This window comes from Schistocerca cancellata, chromosome 8, assembly GCF_023864275.1.
Source record: "Schistocerca cancellata isolate TAMUIC-IGC-003103 chromosome 8, iqSchCanc2.1, whole genome shotgun sequence".
Classification (NCBI taxonomy): Eukaryota; Metazoa; Arthropoda; class Insecta; order Orthoptera; family Acrididae; genus Schistocerca; species Schistocerca cancellata.
Genome location: NC_064633.1, coordinates 262,157,210 through 262,179,134, shown reverse-complemented (window position 1 = coordinate 262,179,134; position 21,925 = coordinate 262,157,210). Strand labels below are relative to the sequence as shown.

The following is a 21,925-nucleotide window of genomic DNA, read 5'->3' as shown; positions in this document are numbered from 1 at the left end:
GGGGTAGTCCATTTTCAGAGAACCACTTGTTAATAATTCTTTGTGACACCTCGTTAACAAACTCTTCTGTTACTTCCTCTCTAATGGAATTTATTATCACACTAGTATTGCCTGCAAACAGTACCGTTTCCGTTTCTTGAACGTCAAGGGGAAAGTCATGCACATATATAGGGTACTGGAGTGGGCCCAAAATTTAATCCTGTGAGACTCCTTCTGTGATTTCTCCTTCTCGAGCACTGTCTGAATTACATAGCACAATTTTTGCATTCGGTTTGTTAAGTGTGATTCAAACCAGTTGGGTGCAAAGAGTCAAAATGCTAAGTTTTCTATGAGTGGGGCATGATCTACACTACCAAATGCTTTGGAAAGATACTAAAAAATACCAACCTGTGATATTGTATTATTTATGGCTTTTAATATTTGGAGGGTGAAATTCCCTACCCATGTGATATCTTACTTATTTTACTGAGGACATTACTTGTTAAGTCAGGACAATTTTTCAGAATTTTGCTTGAAATCCATCAACACTACATGAGCCTTTGTTTCTATAGAAATTTTATAATTCTATTGGTTTCAGTGAAGGATGGTGGTGCTACTTGTAGTTACTTTTTTCGGATTGACATCTGTGGTATATTTTCTTGGAATATGAAGTGAAACTTTTAAACCTGCTCATTTCTAAAATGGCTGTTAAAAGTACTTGCAACACATGAAATGTCAGTCACAAAATTGTCATTTAATTAAATTGTTGTGGTACATTTTTCACCGATTGACTGTCTTGTCTCCCATTTGACAATATGCCACACAGTTCTAATCTTGTTACCTGCAGTGTTAATCTCTGGTAGGATGTGCAAACTTCTGCACATTTTTAGGCTTTCCCAATTATCTAACAGAATTTTTTGTAACATGCCAGTAATTTCAGATCTTGCCTTAGTCTAGCCTTCTTGTAAATTTCACTCTTCCTCTTACATGACATTTTAATTCCCTTAGTTACCCACAGCTTACTTGTATTTCTGGTTAACTGTCTAGCAAAGCTGTCTCAAATTTTGGCACAAATTTACAATGGATTTAATTTGACTTTAATATCTATTTATACCTGTAGCTCTTCCCATACCACCTCTTTTGAATATCTCTTCAGAATTTGTAGTCTATTCTCATGGGTGTAACCTGTATCATTAACTTCCATTACTTGTACGTCATTATCAGATAGTCTGTTAACTTCTGGATAGACATTAACTGTGTCACCAGGGTGCTACATATAAAAATATGTTTCAGTCAGGGTCCAGCTATCTTGCTGCATACAGTTTGGAATATTAACTACATAAATTGGAGTGAACCACAAAAATAATGATTTCAGTTAATTTTTCCTGTCTGTATCTTTCAAAAAAATTCATTGCAATCTTCACAAACTATTAATTTTTGTGCTTGTTTAACAGGTAGCCCAATTATGCATCTTGTTTTCTTATAAGTAGCTGAAAGTTTCCTATAGGGAATCTGTGGACGCTTACAGGCACAAGAGAAGTAGTCAGCAGAAACAACTCACAAGCATATGCTTCTAGGTTTTGATATGTACAGGAAACCTAAGTGTATCTACAAATCCGATTTGTTGTCCATCTTTTACACATATTACAATCCTCTTTTTTCATGTTGAGTGACACTATTTTACGTAGCCCTTATACTTAACATTTCTATCCCAATTGCTATATGGTATTGAGAGAGACGATGATACGTCGTAGCTGAAATCGACGGAATCCGTCGCTATATTAACATTCAGCATAAACAGAAGTAAGAATTATGAAGGAGAAATAAGAAGAAGAGGTTTTCGATGCCACAGATGGGGGCTTACCGTAAATTGTAGTGACCTTTCGGCCGCCTCTGCGTCGTCAGCAGAATCCGTGGCGGGCTCCGACCAATCAATGTTCAGCGTGATGCCGATTTTGCCTGAAACAGCCCCATTAAATATTTTTTTTTTTCTTTTTTTCATAATGATGTGTCACAGTTATAATATATTTCTTTAAAGTCAGTGCCGCCATTAGACTGTTGTTTATTTGCATTGTTGCATTTACACGATCATGATTTCGGCTTCTGAGTGCCATTATCAAGTGTTTTATGTGTTATTCAGTACGTAAGATGGCATACTGTCGTATTTAAAATACACTATTAGATGCATTGTCTAAGGGCCGATATTTCTGGTAAAGCCTACTGCTTTGTTTTATCACTGAGTATGCGATCTTCACTGAATTACTGAATTCAGTGAATATGATATACGTGTTTGAAGCAATTATTGTAATACATATGAAATAAATAAACAATTTCACGACGCGTACACAAGTATAAACATCTAACGACGGGGTGAACATAAAATGAAAGTGTCATTTGAGGCATAACCTGTTGCCGTGGCGTTTCTGGAAGGAGGCACCATTCAAATGGCTGCGTTACCCCATAAACGTTAACGTCGTCACGGGGACTGTAGTTCCCGCATTTTGCGCTAGGAGCGTTGCTGTTGCGTCACATGACGAGGCGGTCCGCAAGCTTGTGCATGTGAATCTCGCTCACGGGTTACCAAAGATTGCCAATGCCTGCTGTAGAGGGTAAAAGCTACAGGTGAAGACAAATACTCGAATATATCTGATAAATAATTGCGGACGTAGGATGTTAGTGATAGATTTGCAGTGGTCCGCATCAAACCAGTCGCAAGAGTGATGACTGCAAGACAATAAAAGGATGGAGGTATATATGGCGTGTCCACACGAAATGTGTAGGTTACACGTGTTACGTGCAGGGAGCGATGTGTTGAATTGATGAAAATGAAATTGTTTTGAAGCCAATATCGCTGGAAAATACGGATGTCCCTGAAGTCTTTTCCTAGTTACAAACAATCATAAGGCATAAAATATGGCAAACAGATGAATACTTTTATCTTGAAATGCATGTAAGATATTCACATTTTTTTTCTACACACATAGTTATTGTTATTTAGACTGTTACAGTGTCCAGAGGTGTAACAACAGCCGATTCAGACACCATTTGCAAACAACATGGACACACACCAAGAGAAATTCCAATGTGTTCGCTGGTATCAGGAGACAAAATCAGCAAAAACAGTCCAGAGAAAATTCCAGACTAGCTTCTTGCGACTTCTCACGAAGGTGTCTCTCACTGAATTTTCTGCGCACTAGGTCCAGGCCTGCATGTTCTAGGGAGGTCGCAGACACCCCATGTTTCCTTAAACGTCGCACACGACACCTTGACGCTATTAACACCTAGTGGCTATCTATCGTAGGCCGCCAGGAATTTTCTGTGGATTGGTTTTGGTGACGGTGTCTCGCGGTACCAGAGGACATACTGAGATGCCTTCTGGTTTGAGTAGATGTTGTTTGCAAATGGCATCCGATTCCGCTGAGCCCTGGAACAAACAAAGTAACATTAGGCATGTATCTACACAAAAACTTGAGTATGTCAGATGCAATTCAAGACAAAAGTATTTGCCTGTGTGTCATATTTTATGACTTATCAATGTTTATACCCAGGAAAAGAGTTCGGCAACACCCAGTACTTTTATTTCACAGTGACCGATTTCCACACATAGCTGCTGTCATTATCTCGTATTCGGAAATTTAAGGTGCATATATGTAAATCACATATTGGGAGTACACATCGTAAGTGGATGGATATCTATGCACTTTCAATTTTCAAATAACAGATGATGACAGCAAGCTTCTGTTGAAATCGGTCACCACGAAATAAAAGTTTTATTCAGCGATTTTGGCTTCGAAACAATTTTGTTTTCATCAAAAGAATTATTTCCCAACCACGGTGGACAACACCTCGGCCGCCTACCTGCGACAGCTTGCTCCATCACCAGTGTTACCACGTGGGCAGCCATATTGGAGAAACGTTGACGGCAGCACTACTGAGGTCAAGCGTGGCTGTAAGACGTGGCCCGCCCATGTAAGCGCCCCTTTAGGAGCACGCCATTGCCAGCAGGCGCACGGTACAGACAGGCCGCTCACCTTTCTGCGTGGCCCGGAAGTGCTTGTCGTAGAGGTGCCAGGCGCCGGCGTGTGCCAGCAGCACCGTGTGTCCCGCCTGGTAGTCGCCGATGCCCGACGCGTTCACGCTGGGCGCCTGCTGGCCCCACGTCCCGTAGCCCTTGGTGAACATGTCCGGCTCGTTTATCGTGATCCACAGCTTCACCTGGTGACAAAAGCATTCGTGTCTCCCACAGTTCCATCGAATCTGCTAACTGTACATTCGTTGGGTGGTCGGTAGACTTGGGAGAGGGGACCAGACACCGGGGTTATCGGTCCCCATATACACTCCTGGAAATTGAAATAAGAACACCGTGAATTCATTGTCCCAGGAAGGGGAAACTTTATTGACACATTCCTGGGGTCAGATACATCACATGATCACACTGACAGAACCATAGGCACATAGACACAGGCAACAGAGCATGCACAATGTCGGCACTAGTACAGTGTATATCCACCTTTCGCAGCAATGCAGGCTGCTATTCTCCCATGGAGACGATCGTAGAGATGCTGGATGTAGTCCTGTGGAACGGCTTGCCATGCCATTTCCACCTGGCGCCTCAGTTGGACCAGCGTTCGTGCTGGACGTGCAGACCGCGTGAGACGACGCTTCATCCAGTCCCAAACATGCTCAATGGGGGACAGATCCGGAGATCTTGCTGGCCAGGGTATTTGACTTACACCTTCTAGAGCACGTTGGGTGGCACGGGATACATGCGGACGTGCATTGTCCTGTTGGAACAGCAAGTTCCCTTGCCGGTCTAGGAATGGTAGAACGATGGGTTCGATGACGGTTTGGATGCACCGTGCACTATTCAGTGTCCCCTCGACGATCACCAGTGGTGTACGGCCAGTGTAGGAGATCGCTCCCCACAACATGATGCCGGGTGTTTGCCCTGTGTGCCTCGGTCGTATGCAGTCCTGATTGTGGCGCTCACCTGCACGGCGCCATACACGCATACGACCATCATTGGCACCAAGGCAGAAGCGACTCTCATCGCTGAAGACGACACGTCTCCATTCGTCCCTCCATTCACGCCTGTCGCGACACCACTGGAGGCGGGCTGCACGATGTTGGGGCGTGAGCGGAAGACGGCCTAACGGTGTGCGGGACCGTAGCCCAGCTTCATGGAGACGGTTGCGAATGGTCCTCGCTGATACCCCAGGAGCAACAGTGTCCCTAATTTGCTGGGAAGTGGCGGTGCGGTCCCCTACGGCACTGCGTAGGATCCTACGGTCTTGGCGTGCATCCGTGCGTCGCTGCGGTCCGGTCCCAGGTCGACGGGCACGTGCACCTTCCGCCGACCACTGGCGACAACATCGATGTACTGTGGAGACCTCACGCCCCACGTGTTGAGCAATTCAGCGGTACGTCCACCCGGCCTCCCGCATGCCCACTATACGCCCTCGCTCAAAGTCCGTCAACTGCACATACGGTTCACGTCCACGCTGTCGCGGCATGCTATCAGTGTTAAAGACTGCGATGGAGCTCCGTATGCCACGGCAAACTGGCTGACACTGACGGCGGCGGTGCACAAATGCTGCGCAGCTAGCGCCATTCGACGGCCAACACCGCGGTTCCTGGTGTGTCCGCTGTGCCGTGCGTGTGATCATTGCTTGTACAGCCCTCTCGCAGTGTCCGGAGCAAGTATGGTGGGTCTGACACACCGGTGTCAATGTGTTCTTTTTTCCATTTCCAGGAGTGTATTTGTAAACGAAATAATAAATAGCAATTTGAAGTAGTTCAAATATGCAACCACATTCGAAAGTTAAAATTTAAGTGCACACCTGTCCTGCCACTAATACATCAATGGCAGTCTGGCACTGCCGACAACGAGTGGATCCAGCAGAGTGTGGTCATTAAGGCTACAATCTCCATAAAGAAAATATCTCTATAAACTTCTATACTTTAACGTAGAATTTCTGTTGAAAATATAATGCAACACACTTTTTTTTCCTGGAGAAATTCAGTTAAAAACATTTTCGTTGATTCAGTAGCCATAGACGAGGTTCACCAGCTTTTGCAAACTTTAAAAAATCGCAAGAGTTGTGCCCCAAATGGAATAAAGGATAAACTTACTAAGTATGGAGGCGGGGGATGCTATGCCTACTAAGACTGCTGCGTTCATTTAATTAATGCTAAAGAAGTTACGAAATCCCTAATGACAGCAAAACGGCCGAAGAAATTTCTATTTTTCATGTCCAGAACACACTTAAATATTCCACTTGAGCGTAAACAAAATTATTTTGCGGTCTTAAACGAAACGTTAGGGATAGAAGTATATATACCAAGTTACACTTTAATATCTTATTACAAGCCTAAATAGTTTTAAACGGAATAAATCTAACCAAAATAATTTAAAAAATTCCAAAAAGAATTCCGCGTGAATATGCTCCCTACCTCCCGACCTGCCTTCACAACGTCTTTTTTTTTTTTAATTCATAAAAATATTATAATATTGCAATGAGTAGCCAAAAGGCATGCAATGGAGGTAAGTACATATGTAGATGGCGGTAGTACCGAGTACGCGAGGTATTAAAGAACAGTGCATTGGTGTGGCTGTCATTTGTACTCAGGTGATCCATGTAAAAAGGTGCCCGACGTGATTACGGCCTCAACGGCCTCACGCCAGGAATTAACAGACTTCAAACAAGGAGTGGTAGTTTGAGCTAGACGCATAGAACATTCCATTTTGGAAATCGTGAGGGAATTCAATACCCCCTGATCTCTAGTGTCAATATCACCACGAGAATACCAATCGGGCATTACTCCTCAACACGGACAACGCAGAGGTGGACGGCATTACTTAAAGATCTAGGGCAGCGACGATTGCGTATAGTTGTCAGTGCTGACAGACCAGCAACACTGCTTGAAATGACTGCAGATATCAACGTGGGACGTACGACGAACGTATCCGTTAGGACAGTGCAGCGACATTTGGCATTAACGGGCTGTGGCAGCAGACGACCGACGCGGGTGCCTTTGCTAACAGCACGACATCGCCTGCATCGCCTCTCCTGGGCTCTTGAACATGTCGGTTATACGGTAGACGATTGAGAAACCGTGGCCTGGTCAGATGAGTCTCGCTTTTAGTTGTGAAGAGCTGACGGTTGGGTTCGAGTGAGGCGCGAATCCCATGAAGCCATGGAACCAAGTTCTCAACAAGGCACTGTGTACGCTGGTAGTGGTTCCATAATGGTGTGAGCAGTGTTTACATGGAAATGACTCGGTCCCCTGGCGAAAAGTAGCCAATCATTGACAGTAAATGGTCATTTTCGGCTACCTGGAGACCATTTGCAGCCATTAATGTATTTCATGTTCCTAAACAACGATGGATGTTTTATGGATGACAATGCGCCTTGTGACTGGGGTACAATGTTCGTGACTGGTTTGAAGAACGTACCGAACAATTCGAGCGAATGCTTTGGCCACCCAGATCGTCTGACATGAATCCCATCGACCATTTCTGAGACATTATGTGTACGATTTGGTATCTCTATTATAGAAATACCAAATCGTGCACAAAATCCTGCGCCGAAAATTAACTGACGAACTAGTTTAAATTATTGAAGCCCAGAGCATATACTGGCGAATTCTAGAAATACTGATCTGAAAAATACAAATTTAGGATCTAAATTTAAATGTAGCGAACAATCTTATGAAAGTGTTACCCGGGAGTGCAGCGTTATACTGAAGTGAAATTTCAACGATAATCATCAAAAACAAGAAGAGAATAGAAGATTTGGGAATACGGCGTTACAGAAGAATGTTAAAGATTAGTGCGGTCTTAATGGATAAACCAACAAAAAGTAGTGAGAGTATTAAAAATACATTGTATCTACGATTCAAATTGTCAACGTACCCTGTCACCGAAGTTTTCGAAGAGAACTTTCGCGTACTGGACATAGTATTCTGCGATTCTTGGATTCGTCCATCCACCCAGTTTCTGTAGCTCAAATGGTAGATCCCAGTGGTATATGGTGACCTGGAAGTAAATATAATTTAATACTGTTTTGAACGTCTCAATGCGCACAACTGCATATTCAGTTACGTATAATACATATGGGCAACGGGAATAAAAAAATACAAGAGAAAAATAGTAAAATTTTACAAGATAGCGTAAATTTTGGGCTTCGAAACACACTCCAACAAGCACGCTACTATCCATTCTGTATCAACAGGAGGTTATTTTTATAGTTTACGCCTTACCAGCGGTTGTATGCCCTTCTCTAAGAGGGCGTTGATCAAGTTGTTGTAGTAGTCAATTCCAGCCTGGTTGATAACGTTGGTGTCACCTGTTGGCAGGATCCTCGGCCAGGAGATGGAGAATCGGTAGAAGTTCGCCTAAGACAACAACAAAATACTCTTTAAGCTACGGCCTTTATCTTTACGAGGTTGAAGACAAGCACACTTACATCGGAAACATCCTATGAATTGTGTACTTTTTTCTTGTTTATGGTCTCTTGAGTATTGAACTGAAACGTAGAAATAATCATACCGGACAAGTTACTGTCATTCTCAGAAGATAATACCACGTAACAGTGCCTATAGCCTAACTAGTACATTTAGTTCATCTAATAGGAGAGTGTACTAATTTCATGAAGTATCCACATGCAGCTGAAGTCAGTCTGTGGTGATTAGACACCGTACAACAACAAAATTGCTGGGATACAATTTCTAAGTTTCACTCACTGTTACGAACAGTACCAGACATTTTCTAGTGGACTAAGTGTGATTCGGCGGACCAGTCGACGTGCTATATGAAGCCTGAGGGCTTTGTAAACCAGAAACGCACGTGTGCAGCCCTATGAACACGACTGCTGTCATCTTGGAAGATGCAAGCTCGACAGAATACCCAGCATGAAGTTGTACAAGACAGGGCAACAATTTGTCTCTCAGAACGTTCAAATAAGCACATTTGTTGGCTTGCACGTTAACCTGAATGAGGGTATCCAAGATATGGTACGAAAGACACCCTGAAAACAACACTGAACCACCTACAGCACGAACCGCACCCTCAACACATTGCGAGTTAAACGCCTTATTGGGCCGTCGGTGCAAACGACGCCTTGCACTACTCATACGGACGCAAGATTATGACCCGTCGGGTCTTACTACACGCCACCGATCAACTACTTCCCAATGTCTGCGTGTTGAGATGTATTATTGTAAGGACACTGTGAGCATTCGCCATTCGCGAGGTAATCTTCTATTAATTTCACGTCATGCAGTTCCCTCCGCATTGCACGCTGGGAAACTGGTAGAGGAGGATGTACGGTCACTGATAGCAGAAACTGTTGTCGGGTGAGAAAACGACTCTCACTGATATTGGTCGATGTTCATCACCGGTATCTGGTGGTTAGGATCTTCTTACGTCACTGTTAATACGCCCTGTTATTTGCAAGACAGTGGCACACATTCCTGGTGGACACATTAAGGAGTCAGCACTGATACATCGACAAGTAAGACCACTTTATTCGTACGCAGCACGTGGTTTAATGGTCAGCGTTGCTACCTGTGGTTCATGGGGTCTTGGGTTCGATTCTCGGCCGAGTTGGGGATTTTCACTGCCCGGGAACTGGGTGTGTGTATTGTCGTCATCTTTCATGAAAGTGGCTAGATTGGAGTGTGTTCAGATTGGGAATGTCTACGGGCGCTGATGACCATGCAGTAGAGCTTCCCACAAACCAAACACCATCACTATTTTATTCGCACTGTGGTCATGACCACGTCCTAACATGGATGACCACGTCCTAACATGACAGCTGTTGTGTGACGTTTACGCGTCTACTCATCTTAGTGCACTGATTCCGTGTAACCGACTAGCATATACCGATCTCTTCACTAACTTGACTTAACGGTGAAGGGAAACATGACCTCCCAAGGCCCAATGGGCTCTAATAAGTGAATGGCAAATATTTGAAGTAAACAGCAGTACGCTTTCATTTGTAAATTTTGACCTCTTCATTAAGCTATCAGTTTCGAAGTTACATTACGTCGTCAGCAGTCCTCTTCATTACAATAAATCGGAAAATCTAATTGCGTGTGGTTGTTGCAGGAATCGTAATAAGATAACCGATCCTCGCAGAACCCTAATATAAACGACATGATCATGCGGTTAATGTCAGAGATTTGCGGACCCTGTTTATCTTATTGTGGCTTCTACAATGAGTACATGCAACTGGATTTGTCAGCGGGCTTGATGACATTGTACTGTAACGTCGAATCTAATAGCTTAAGAAAGATTTCAAAATTTACGGCTAAAGATATACTGCTATTTACGTGCGTTCGACCTGTTAAATCATATTAGAACGTGAAACTTCATTGAAAATAATGTGTTGAGGAACGCTCATAAAAACTTCCACGTTTCGTCTGATACAATGTTAGTATCTTATCCACAAAGACTACAGTCGCTTTCTGTGTAAGGCATGCTGATTTTACAGCTAAGGTACATCCCCAGTTTCTGTTTCAGATAGCTCTGCTGTGAGCTGGTGGACACATTAGGAATGGATAACAGTTCTGAAGAAGCAAAAAACAACTTGCCCCATCAGGCCAACCAGTGCTGTGACGGCACTGTCGTTGTTGCTGAAATTTTCCAATTTTTAACTCATCCGTTTTTAATACAGGTGTTGTGAAACACACAGGGTGGAAGGGACCTGCTCCTGTACCCTTTGATGCACCGTTAAAGACATTTTCTGAGTTATTTGTTGTGAGTAAGCCTCCAGCGGCTCATATTTCTAGAGAGACTGAATGGACACGTCCACGGAATGTATACTTAACACGTCGTCTCACGTTTAGAAAATACCTGTGGTTTGTGTAGTACTAAAGTTTACTACTGGACGCGGTTCTAGTTGGCAGCTCTTGTGGATCATTTCGCGATTCAGCTATAACTGAGAGTGAATTTTGTAACTGTGCATATATTTAAATTTCTTGTTATATTTTAGATGACTATGTGAGAAGGAAGAAGGTGAAATACGGTGTCGGTTCATGACCTGTTCTGATCTAAAAGCACAAAGAGGACAGCAGACGAATCACGTTCAACAGTCCCAGATGACATTCTCCATTAGGCACTGCAAGGATGCCTGGGTGTTAATCCGTCTCAATAGCTAAAAGAGTATAACTAGATTGCGCCAGAACCACATCACCTCTTCTCTGCCAAATGCTGCCAACGACTTTTTCTTTTCTCCCCTCACCGGGATTGGAATCCGATTCGAGAGCTATTCCGCAAGCATGCAATTACAAATCCAGTCGGTTCATTTTAACTGACGAATGCAGTTACTTTGCAGTCGTTGCCAAGGACCGACTTGATATACAGTTCTGACAGAGCGGTTCTAGGGGTCCTGATCCACACCCAATATTGATCAGTGTTGCAGAGTAAGTGGCTGAATAGGGAGCTGCATTACCTTAGGTGCTCCTATACCACACTACAGTAGTCAGAAAGTAGTAAGTAGTTGACAGATGTTTTTGTAGAATTAAAATTCTTCTGTCATGGCATTGAAGTATTACGTTATTTCCTTGCGAACATCACACTTCCACTAACGTAGTATAGGAGAGAGTGAATTCCCCCTACTAAATCACTCAGTGCTATACAGTCGTATCGGTATATTGGCAAGGTAGCGGCGGTGCCTTCACAGCGGGAGGCTAGAGTTTCCTTCGCTCGCAGCAAAAGGACGCAGTACAAAGGAGAGGGGCTTGAAGAGCACATTGCGAGGTGTGTTTGCTGCCACCCTTACCATTTCACAGTAAAAAGGTGCGAAGACACAAAATTTGTTGGCAAAGCTCATAGACCCTGAGTATACAATTGGTGCATCCGCGCATTTTCACAAAAATTGCGGATTTTATCATATATACTTGGGAGTTCTCATCGCGTTTGTGTGTTAGTTTTATCCTTCACAAGAAACATTTCCTTGTTGTCAGTTGTACACGAGCCAAAATGGAACTTCCACGAGCTGATTGTGTTAAACTCAATAAAGAAACGGATTGGCGGATTTTCACTATAAGGAATGCAAAATGTATGAATAAATTCCTATTTTCAAGTGTTATAAAACTCGTAAAGTGATAAATGTACTGTCCGCGTCCTCCACTTCGCCATGCTGCATCAACATTGGTGGGTGAAACTTCCGCGAGCTGCTTCGCAAGTTACAGTCTCACAGTAGCAATGAAAATGGATTAGAGCAGCCACTGGTTCTTGATACTCACCCCTATGCTGGCCAAGGCATTCACATCTTCCTTGTACTTGTGGTAGGAGTCGGCAGCGACGTCTCCATTTCTGCCATCAGTTGTTAGGTTCGGGAAAGTGTGAAGCAGCCTGTCCCATATGCTTTCGCCCTTCCCTGTAAACAACGCAAAAGCACTTCAGTTCAAATGTCCCTGAAACTTTGGACAGTATCAACTATATATGACACCAGTCCCAATAGTGAATGACGAATTTAAATACTTTCTTATTTTAATACGAGGGTCACTCCAAAAGAAATGCACACTATTTTTTTTAAATCCATCTTTTATTCTACATGTTTGAAAGTCTTACAGTGTGTAGATACATCCTTTAGGAACAATATTTTCATTTCTCTACATAATTTCCATCCCTCTCAACTGCCTTACGCCATCTTGGAGCCAGCGCCTGTATACCCGCACTGCAAAATTCTGGACAAACCAGTGGAGGCACTGTTTGGCAGCGTGCACAAGGGAGTCATCATCTTCAAACCCTGTTCCACGAAGAGAGTTTCAGTTTCCCAAAGAGATGATGGTTACATGGAGCCAGGTCAGAACTGTAAGGTGGGTGTTTCAGTGTTGTCCGTCCGAGTTTTGTGATCGCTTCCATGGTTTTTTGACTGACATGTGGCCGTGCATCGCCGTGCAATAGCAAAACATCCTGCTTTTGCCGATGTGGTCGAACACGACTCAGTCGAGCTTGAAGTTTCTTCAGTGTTGCCTCATATGCATCAGAATTTATAGTGGTTCCACTTGGCATGATGTCCACAAGCAAGAGTCCTTCGGAATCGAAAAACACCGTAGCCATAACTTTTCCAGCAGAAGGTGTGGTTTCGAATTTTTTTTTTCTTGGGTGAATTTGCATCCTGCCTCTCTATTGATTGCCTCTTCATCTCCGGAGAAAAATGTTGGAGCCATGTTCCATCACCTGTCACAATTCTTCGAAGAAATTCATTTCTACCATTCTCGGACTGTTCCAAAAGTTCGCTGCATACCGTTTTTCTTGTTTCTTTGTGAGCCACTGTCAACATTCTGGGAACCCATCTGGCACAAACCTTTTTTTAACGCCAACACTTTCAGTATTTTGCCAAAACTTCCTTCCCCTATCCCAATGTAGCGTGACAATTCGTTCACTGTGATGCGTCTGTCAGCGGTCACCAATTCGTCAACTCTCTGCACATTGTCTGGAGTGTGTGCAGTACGAGGCCTGCCGCTGCGAGGACAATCCGTGCCCGCTTTCATCATGTAACCTGCTTGCTCACCGAAAAAAACGAAAAACAAAAAAAGCACAGGTTAGAACTGTTTTGGACTAGACTGTTATCAAAAAATACACTCCTGGAAATGGAAAAAAGGACACATTGACACCGGTGTGTCAGACCCACCATACTTGCTCCGGACACTGCGAGAGGGCTGTACAAGCAATGATCACACGCACGGCACAGCGGACACACCAGGAACCGCGGTGTTGGCCGTCGAATGGCGCTAGCTGCGCAGCATTTGTGCACCGCCGCCGTCAGTGTCAGCCAGTTTGCCGTGGTATACGGAGCTCCATCGCAGTCTTTAACACTGGTAGCATGCCGCGACAGCGTGGACGTGAACCGTATGTGCAGTTGACGGACTTTGAGCGAGGGCGTATAGTGGGCATGCGGGAGGCCGGGTGGACGTACCGCCGAATTGCTCAACACGTGGGGCGTGAGGTCTCCACAGTACATCGATGTTGTCGCCAGTGGTCGGCGGAAGGTGCACGTGCCCGTCGACCTGGGACCGGACCGCAGCGACGCACGGATGCACGCCAAGACCGTAGGATCCTACGCAGTGCCGTAGGGGACCGCACCGCCACTTCCCAGCAAATTAGGGACACTGTTGCTCCTGGGGTATCGGCGAGGACCATTCGCAACCGTCTCCATGAAGCTGGGCTACGGTCCCGCACACCGTTAGGCCGTCTTCCGCTCACGCTCCAACATCGTGCAGCCCGCCTCCAGTGGTGTCGCGACAGGCGTGAATGGAGGGACGAATGGAGACGTGTCGTCTTCAGCGATGAGAGTCGCTTCTGCCTTGGTGCCAATGATGGTCGTATGCGTGTTTGGCGCCGTGCAGGTGAGCGCCACAATCAGGACTGCATACGACCGAGGCACACAGGGCCAACACCCGGCATCATGGTGTGGGGAGCGATCTCCTACACTGGCCGTACACCACTGGTGATCGTCGAGGGGACACTGAATAGTGCTCGGTACATCCAAACCGTCATCGAACCCATCGTTCTACCATTCCTAGACCGGCAAGGGGACTTGCTGTTCCAACAGGACAATGCACGTCCGCATGTACCCCGTGCCACCCAACGTGCTCTAGAAGGTGTAAGTCAACTACCCTGGCCAGCAAGATCTCCGGATCTGTCCCCCATTGAGCATGTTTGGGACTGGATGAAGCGTCGTCTCACGCGGTCTGCACGTCCAGCACGAACGCTGGTCCAACTGAGGCGCCAGATGGAAATGGCATGGCAAGCCGTTCCACAGGACTACATCCAGCATCTCTACGATCGTCTCCATGGGAGAATAGCAGCCTGCATTGCTGGGAAAGGTGGATATACACTGTACTAGTGCCGACATTGTGCATGCTCTGTTGCCTGTGTCTATGTGCCTGTGGTTCTGTCAGTGTGATCATGTGATGTATCTGACCCCAGGAATGTGTCAATAAAGTTTCCCCTTCCTGGGACAATGAATTCACGGTGTTCTTATTTCAATTTCCAGGAGTGTATATCACGTAAATGTTAGCAAGATCATCGACAGTGATTTCGCCATCGGTACTACCTGGTGGTAATCAAGCAGTTTCATGTTGCTGGAATTGAAATAGTTTTAAGCGTGTAAAATCACTATGATTGTAATAACAATTTAACAAGTAACTGTTAACGCTAAGTAATTTCAAGCACCTATGAAAAATGTATATGTTTCATTACAGTATCCTACATCCATTTACCTGATTTAATAAGTGTAAGAAGCACAGTTACCAGTAAAATGTAATTAGATATTTGGTGCATTGGAAAAACACGTTTGCTAAGTTGCAGTAGGCTTTGTAGTCATCATAACAGCGTACAATTCAAAGCTAGTGTACAGACTTACAGAATTCACAGAGGACGCCAAAGCAACAGGAGTTATCGGGTAGGAGAGAAGTAGACCAGTGTAACGTAAAATTAAGTACTAACTCTCCACAGAGTTTGATCTTAAAACATGGATCAGACGGGCTGACCGGTTCTGTTCAGCTTGTATTTTGGAAAAGATCATCCGCAAAAGGGAAAAAGGGCTGGACAGGTAACTGCTCCCCAATCACGTACGCATTGGCTGATTCAGAAGAAATATCAAGAGCGCGTCTGATAACACTATCACGCCTACATAGCAGATAGATATTCTAAGAGAGCAAGTAGAAAAGGAGGGACCTTTAAAAAAAAAAAGAAAAACATTAAAACAACTGCTCATCACCTGAAGATAGTGCGTGTTAACACAGCCAGAGCTGACAGCTTTAAATATCTCGGGGAAACCGTGAATCTGAAAATCAGCGAACGATATGCTAACACTAGGCGATAAAAGATGGCCACTGCTTTTCGCAGGACATAACTTGTATACAAGCCAAAAGCAATCTCAAGAAGAGCTAAACATTAGAACACGACGATTGAAATAGAGGGTCTGTACAATAGTGAAAGGCCCCGAACGACGTGGCTGTAGGGGCTAACTGAAACGGTGTAATTGGAGGTCTTTCGTATTATTGTGAATAGAGCGCATATATTACGAGAGGGGGAAGAACTGTACCGCAAAATTAAAAACGAATCCAGTCACATATAAAAACAAGATATCTCTTTGGGGAGGAGCCAAAACAGACGATTAACGTACCTCACAGTAGGTCTACGGTTTTACGCAAATGGTTCAGGAAGGTGAGAAAGGAATTTGAATGGGCTTTATTACGCCGCGTAGACGTCTTCCATCGCAGAATGCACTGGTCAGTTACTGACACGTTTCAAGTCTTCCATAATGAGCAGGAGCTGAATAAGAGACAGACGAAACAAGATGGTTTACAGGAGAAAAACTGCAAAGATTTTGGATCGCAAGGTGTCTTTCTCTAATGTGCTTTGTTGCTGAACCTGGACTCTAATGGCTGTTGTTAAGTTAAAAAGTATTTGATATACTTCTGCAAAACATACCGCAAAGGAAAGAGCAATTTGGAGGCGTTTTTTGTACAGCCTTTGACATATTCTTCTTATTCGAGTTATATACGTTTATATGACTCAATACTGTTGTGAAATACTGCTTGTAGACACATTATTGTGTTAAACCTAATAAAGAAATGGATTAGCGGACTCTTACTATAAGTAATGCACAACGTATGAATAAATTCCTATTGTCAGGTGTAATAAAACTCGTAGAGTGATAAACGCATCAATCTCTTCAGGAAGTTTGTTTGGACGAGACGACAAGAATTAATTTTTAATACGTTGTGTGCCAAAATTAATGCATTTATAAATTCATTTTTTTGCCCACGATGATTACATATCTTTCCTTGTATGCAGTGTTTCATCAACAAAAATGTGTAGTGGAAATGGGTACTTTCATTAACTACATTTAATTAGGGAATTCCAGCATACTGCTTCAACATTTAAATCTATATACCTACATCTACATCTACATGGCTACTCTGCAGATCACATTTAAGTGCCTGGCAGAGGCTTCATCGAATAACCTTCACAATTCTCTATTATTCCAATCTCGTATAGCGCGCGGAAAGAATGAACACCTATATCTTCCCGTACGAGCTCTGATTTCCCTTATTTTATCTTGATGATCGTTCCTCCCTATGTAGGTCGGTGTCAATAAAATATTTTTGCATTCGGAGGAGAAAGTTGGTGACTGGAATATAGCTGCATTCTTCCAAAACCGAAATCATGCCAGTACAAGGAGGTCTCAGTAATGTGCACACGCCACAGTACACCTGACAGGTCCTATGGGTGTATTTTCTTGAAAGAAAAATGGACCAAGAAAATGTACTTGTGAATCCACACCACACCACACAGTCACATACAGCGAGTGCATAAAGCGAGTTCAATAGCTCTTCGTGCACAATACGTGGGCGGCTTAAAAGTAACCCACGTTCGGCAGTTCCGTGTATTCACTGCACTCTTTAGTTAAATGGGCCTTCTTCACTCCGTATAATATTGCCAGGCCACATGACGTCAATATTTCCATGCGAAAAAGCAAACGTTGCGGTAGATGATGAGGTTTCAGTTGCAGCAGTGTCTGGACCTTGTACGGGTATTGGTGTAAAATGGACCACCAAAGTTCCCGAGCAATCGTCTTGACACTACACGAGCAGTAGCGCTGCTCGGAACAAGAACTGCATGGTCAGTTACACCAACAGTTACCTCGTCAATAACTTCAACCGCGATAGGACGCCTTTCACTTCCAGGTGCCACATCAAGCTCACCCATGCTTTCGAATGTCATTGTCAACCATTTAATGACTTGTGCCTGTCCCCATATCTCTCATCGGTGATACTCTGTCAATGCAGCACTATATTCACTGTAGTTCACATAAAACAGTTTCACGAACAGTGCACATTCTCTCTTCTTGATAGCCATACTGTTAACTAACGTTATGGCTTGTCAAATGACAGCGTCGTCGCCATACCGTCATACAAACAGTGTACAGAGCCAGATTTGCAACTGTTGACAAAAATTGGAACTAGTTTTTGATTCCAGCGTAATTCGGTTCTGCATTAACGCACAAGGATATCTACCTAATTACATTGCCATATTGTAATTACAGCCCACAATGGACCTGCGTGAGTGACTGCCCTTTAATTTAATCGCCCTGTATCAAGAAATATTTTATCAGATAGTGTAGTTTCACTTTCTCTCAGCATTGAAGTCACTCGCTATCATAATTAATCTGAGATGGAAGATAGATTAAGATCACTACAGACAGAATTAGTGATTCTGTATGGCGAAAATTGGCTATATATGGGTGATTTTAATGCCAGGATTGGAAATCGAACAGAAAGGTATGAAAAGGTTATGGGTAAATTCGGAGAGGATATGGAGGCCAATAGGAACGGGAAACAACTCTTGGATTTCTGTGCCATTATGGGCTTAGTAATCACAAACTCCTTTTTTAAACATAAGAACATTCACCAGTATACTTGGGAAGGCAGGGGAACCAGATCTGTCCTTGACTATATAATAACACATCAGGAGTTCAGGAAGGCTGTGAGGGACACACGTGTATTCAGGGGATTCTTTGATGACACTGATCACTACTTAATCTGCAGTGAAATTGGTATTGTGAGACCGAAAGTGCAGGAGGTCAGGTCCATATGCAGGAGGATAAGGGTGGAGAAACTTCAGGATAAGGAAATCAGGCACAAGTACATAACAGTGATCTCAGAAAGGCACCAGTTAGTTGAATGTAGTCAATTACAGTCATTGGAAAAGGAATGGACAAGGTACAGGGATACAGTACTAGAAGTGGCTAAAGAATGTCTTGGAACAGTAGTGTATAAAGGTAGGACGAAGCAAACAGTTTCGTGGAATGACACAAAGGCAGCCTGTAAAAGGAAAAAGAAGGAGTATCAAAAATGGCTACTTACTAGAACTCAGATAGACAGAGAAAGTTATGTTGGAGAAAGAATCAAAGCCAAACAGATTATTGCAGCATCCAAGAAGAAATCTTGGGAAGACTTTGGAAACAGGTTGGAGACTTTGGGTGAAGCTGCTGGAAAACCATTCTGGTGTGTAATAAGCAGTCTTCGAAAGGAAGGTAAGAAGAAAATGACAAGAATTTTGGACAGCTCAGGAAAACTGCTGGTGAATCCTGTTGATGCCTAGAGCAGATGGAGGGAATATTTTGAAGAGTTGCTCGATGAAGGTGAAAATACGATCAGTAATGTTTCAGATTTCGATGTACAATGGTATAGGAATGAAGATGGAAATGGGATCACATTTGAGGAAGAGGAGAAAATGGCCAATAGATTTCAGTGCAATAAAGCGGCTGAGGTGGATGAAATTAAGTCGGAACTCATCAAATACAGTGGAATATCGGGTCTTAAATGGCTATAATGGATAATTGAAATGGCGTGGGAGTCATGACATGTTCCATCAGACTGGACGAAGGCAGTAATCACACCAATCTTTAAACATGGAAACAGAAAAGATTGTAACAACTACAGAGGTATCTCTTTAATCAGCGTTGTGGGTAAAATCTTCTCAGGTATTGTTGACAGGAAAGTGCGAGTATTAGTTGAGGACAAATTGGATGAAAATCAGTGTGGGTTTAGGCCTCTTAGAGGTGGTCAGGACCAGATACTTAGCTTACGGCAAATAATGGAGAAGTATTACGAGTGGAACAAGGAATTGTATCTATGCTTTATAGATCTAGAAAAGGCATATGACCGGGTTCCTAGGTGGAAGTTATTGTCTGCTCTACGAGATTATGGAAACAAGCAATTAAAGGTCTTTACGTAGATAGTAAGGCAGCAGTTAGAGTTGACGGTAAATTGAGTTCATGGTTCAGAGTAGTTTCAGGGGTAAGACAACGCTGCAACCTGTCTCCACTGTTGTTCATATTATTTATGGATCAAATGTTGAAAACAATAGACTGGCTGGGTGAGATTTAGATATGTGAACACAAAATAAGTAGTCTCGCATATGCGGATGACTTAGTTGTGATGGCAGATTCGATTGAAGTTTGCAAAGTAATATTTCAGAGCTAGATCAGAAATGTAAGCACTATGGTATGAAGATTAGCATCTCCAAAACGAAAGTAATGTCAGTGGAAAAGAGACATAAACGGATTGAGTGCCAAATAGGAGGAACAAAGTTAGAACATGTGGACGGTTTCAAGTACTTAGGATGCATATTCTCACAGGATGGCAACATAGTGAAAGAACTGGAAGCGGGGTGTAGCAAAGCTAATGCAGTGAGCGCTCAGCTACGATCTACTCTCTTCTGCAAGAAGGAAGTCAGTATCAAGACTAAGTTATCCGTGCACCGTTCAATCTTTCGACCAACTTTTTTGTATGGGAGCGAAAGCTGGGTGGATTCAGGTTACCTTATCAATAAGGTTGAGGTTACGGACATGAAAGTAGCTAGGATGATTGCAGGTACTAGTAGATGGGAACAATGGCAGGAGGGTGTCCACAATGAGAAAATCAAAGAAAAACTGGGATGTAGCAGTCAGGGTGAACAGGCTTAGATGGTGGGGTCATGTTACACGCATGGGAGAAGCAAGAGACTCATGGGTTCAGCAGTAAAGGGTAGGAGGAGTCGGGGTAGACCAAGGATAAGGTACCTGGACTCGGTTGAGAATGATTTTGAAGTAATAGGCTTAACATCAGAAGAGGCACCAATGTTAGCACTGAATAGGGGATCATGGAGGAATTTTATAATGGGGACTATGCTCCAGACTGAACGCTGAAAGGCATAATCAGTATTAAACGATGATGATGATGATGATATAGAGGATGATGAAGGCAGACCTACCGTCAGCGTTCCAACCGCCCTCAATCTGATAAGCTGCGGAGGAGGCGCCAAAGAGGAAGCCCTCCGGGAACTGGTTGACGGCGTTCCCGGAGCCGGCGGTCGTCGGCGCAGCCCCCGCCGGCGCTCCCAGGAGCAGGGACAGGGCGGCCACGACAGCCAGTAGCACCTCTTGGCGGCGGGACATGGTGGGACATGCTGTCGTCTGCGCACCGTCCGCTATATAGCGACGCTTATCTTCCGCGCACCGCCCAACATCGACCCTCGTGATCCCCACGAAAGCCCGACAAAGCTTGCCGCCGCCACGAACGGCTAACGCAGATCCTCCCTAAGTTACACACTACACTTTAAGCCGACGTCGTCGTTCCGGACCAGTTACGAGATGATCCGCGATTAACACCTGTACAATCTCGGATAATCGTGTGTGCTCACCGAAGGCGAAAACACTACAGGGCCACATCGCGTGACGAAGGATTTACTCGGTTTGGCACAACGAGAATGGCTGTTGTAAAGGTCTCGTCCGCATCTGCAGCTTACCTCATCAAGGCTCCGTCCTCACATGATGCTTTCGTAACGCGCAGGTATCTTCCTGGTGCAAACTGATGATGGCAACAATCTTCAAGAGCTATCTACATTAAGATGACAGTCACCCATCACGTACATCAGTACTCCGCAATCAAACCTAAGTGCATGGCGAACGGTACTTCTGGCACAAAAAACTGATTTCTCCCCTGCCACTCACACTCACACACACAAAAAAATTGGCTCTGAGCACTATGGGACTTAACTTCTCAGGTCATCAGTCCCCTAGAACTTAGAACTATTTAAACCTAGCTAACCTAAGGACATCACTCACATCCATGCCCGAGGCAGGATTCGAACCTGTGATCGCAGCGGTCGTGCGGTTCCAGACTGTAGCGCCTAGAACCGCTCGGCCACTCTGGCCGGCTCCCACACACACACAAACACACACACACACACACACACACACACTCAAACACACACACCCTGCTCCACTCGAGAATGGGGCATGGGATGAATTATTGTCGGTAAGCTTCTATATTGCCTCCAGTTTCTCAAATTTTCTCGTCTTGGTCATTACGCGACATATATGTGGGAGGAATAATGCGTTGTCCGACTCTTCCTGAAAAATGCGGTCTAGAAATG

General features: G+C 44.2%; 1 protein-coding gene across 1 annotated transcript in view; it reads right to left on the bottom strand.

The window, feature by feature from the left end:
• LOC126095502 (myrosinase 1-like) overlaps positions 1 to 20,945 on the bottom strand; it is a 40,532-nt gene extending 19,587 nt beyond the window's left edge. The window contains exons 1-6 of the mRNA XM_049910289.1: positions 20,762 to 20,945; positions 12,232 to 12,365; positions 8,242 to 8,376; positions 7,895 to 8,017; positions 4,011 to 4,194; positions 1,844 to 1,938 (exon numbers count right to left, since the gene is read on the bottom strand). Of these exons, the coding sequence (XP_049766246.1) occupies positions 1,844 to 1,938; positions 4,011 to 4,194; positions 7,895 to 8,017; positions 8,242 to 8,376; positions 12,232 to 12,365; positions 20,762 to 20,945 (855 nt within the window). The remainder of the gene's footprint in view (positions 1 to 1,843; positions 1,939 to 4,010; positions 4,195 to 7,894; positions 8,018 to 8,241; positions 8,377 to 12,231; positions 12,366 to 20,761) is intronic.
• Positions 20,946 to 21,925: the final 980 nt, after the last annotated feature.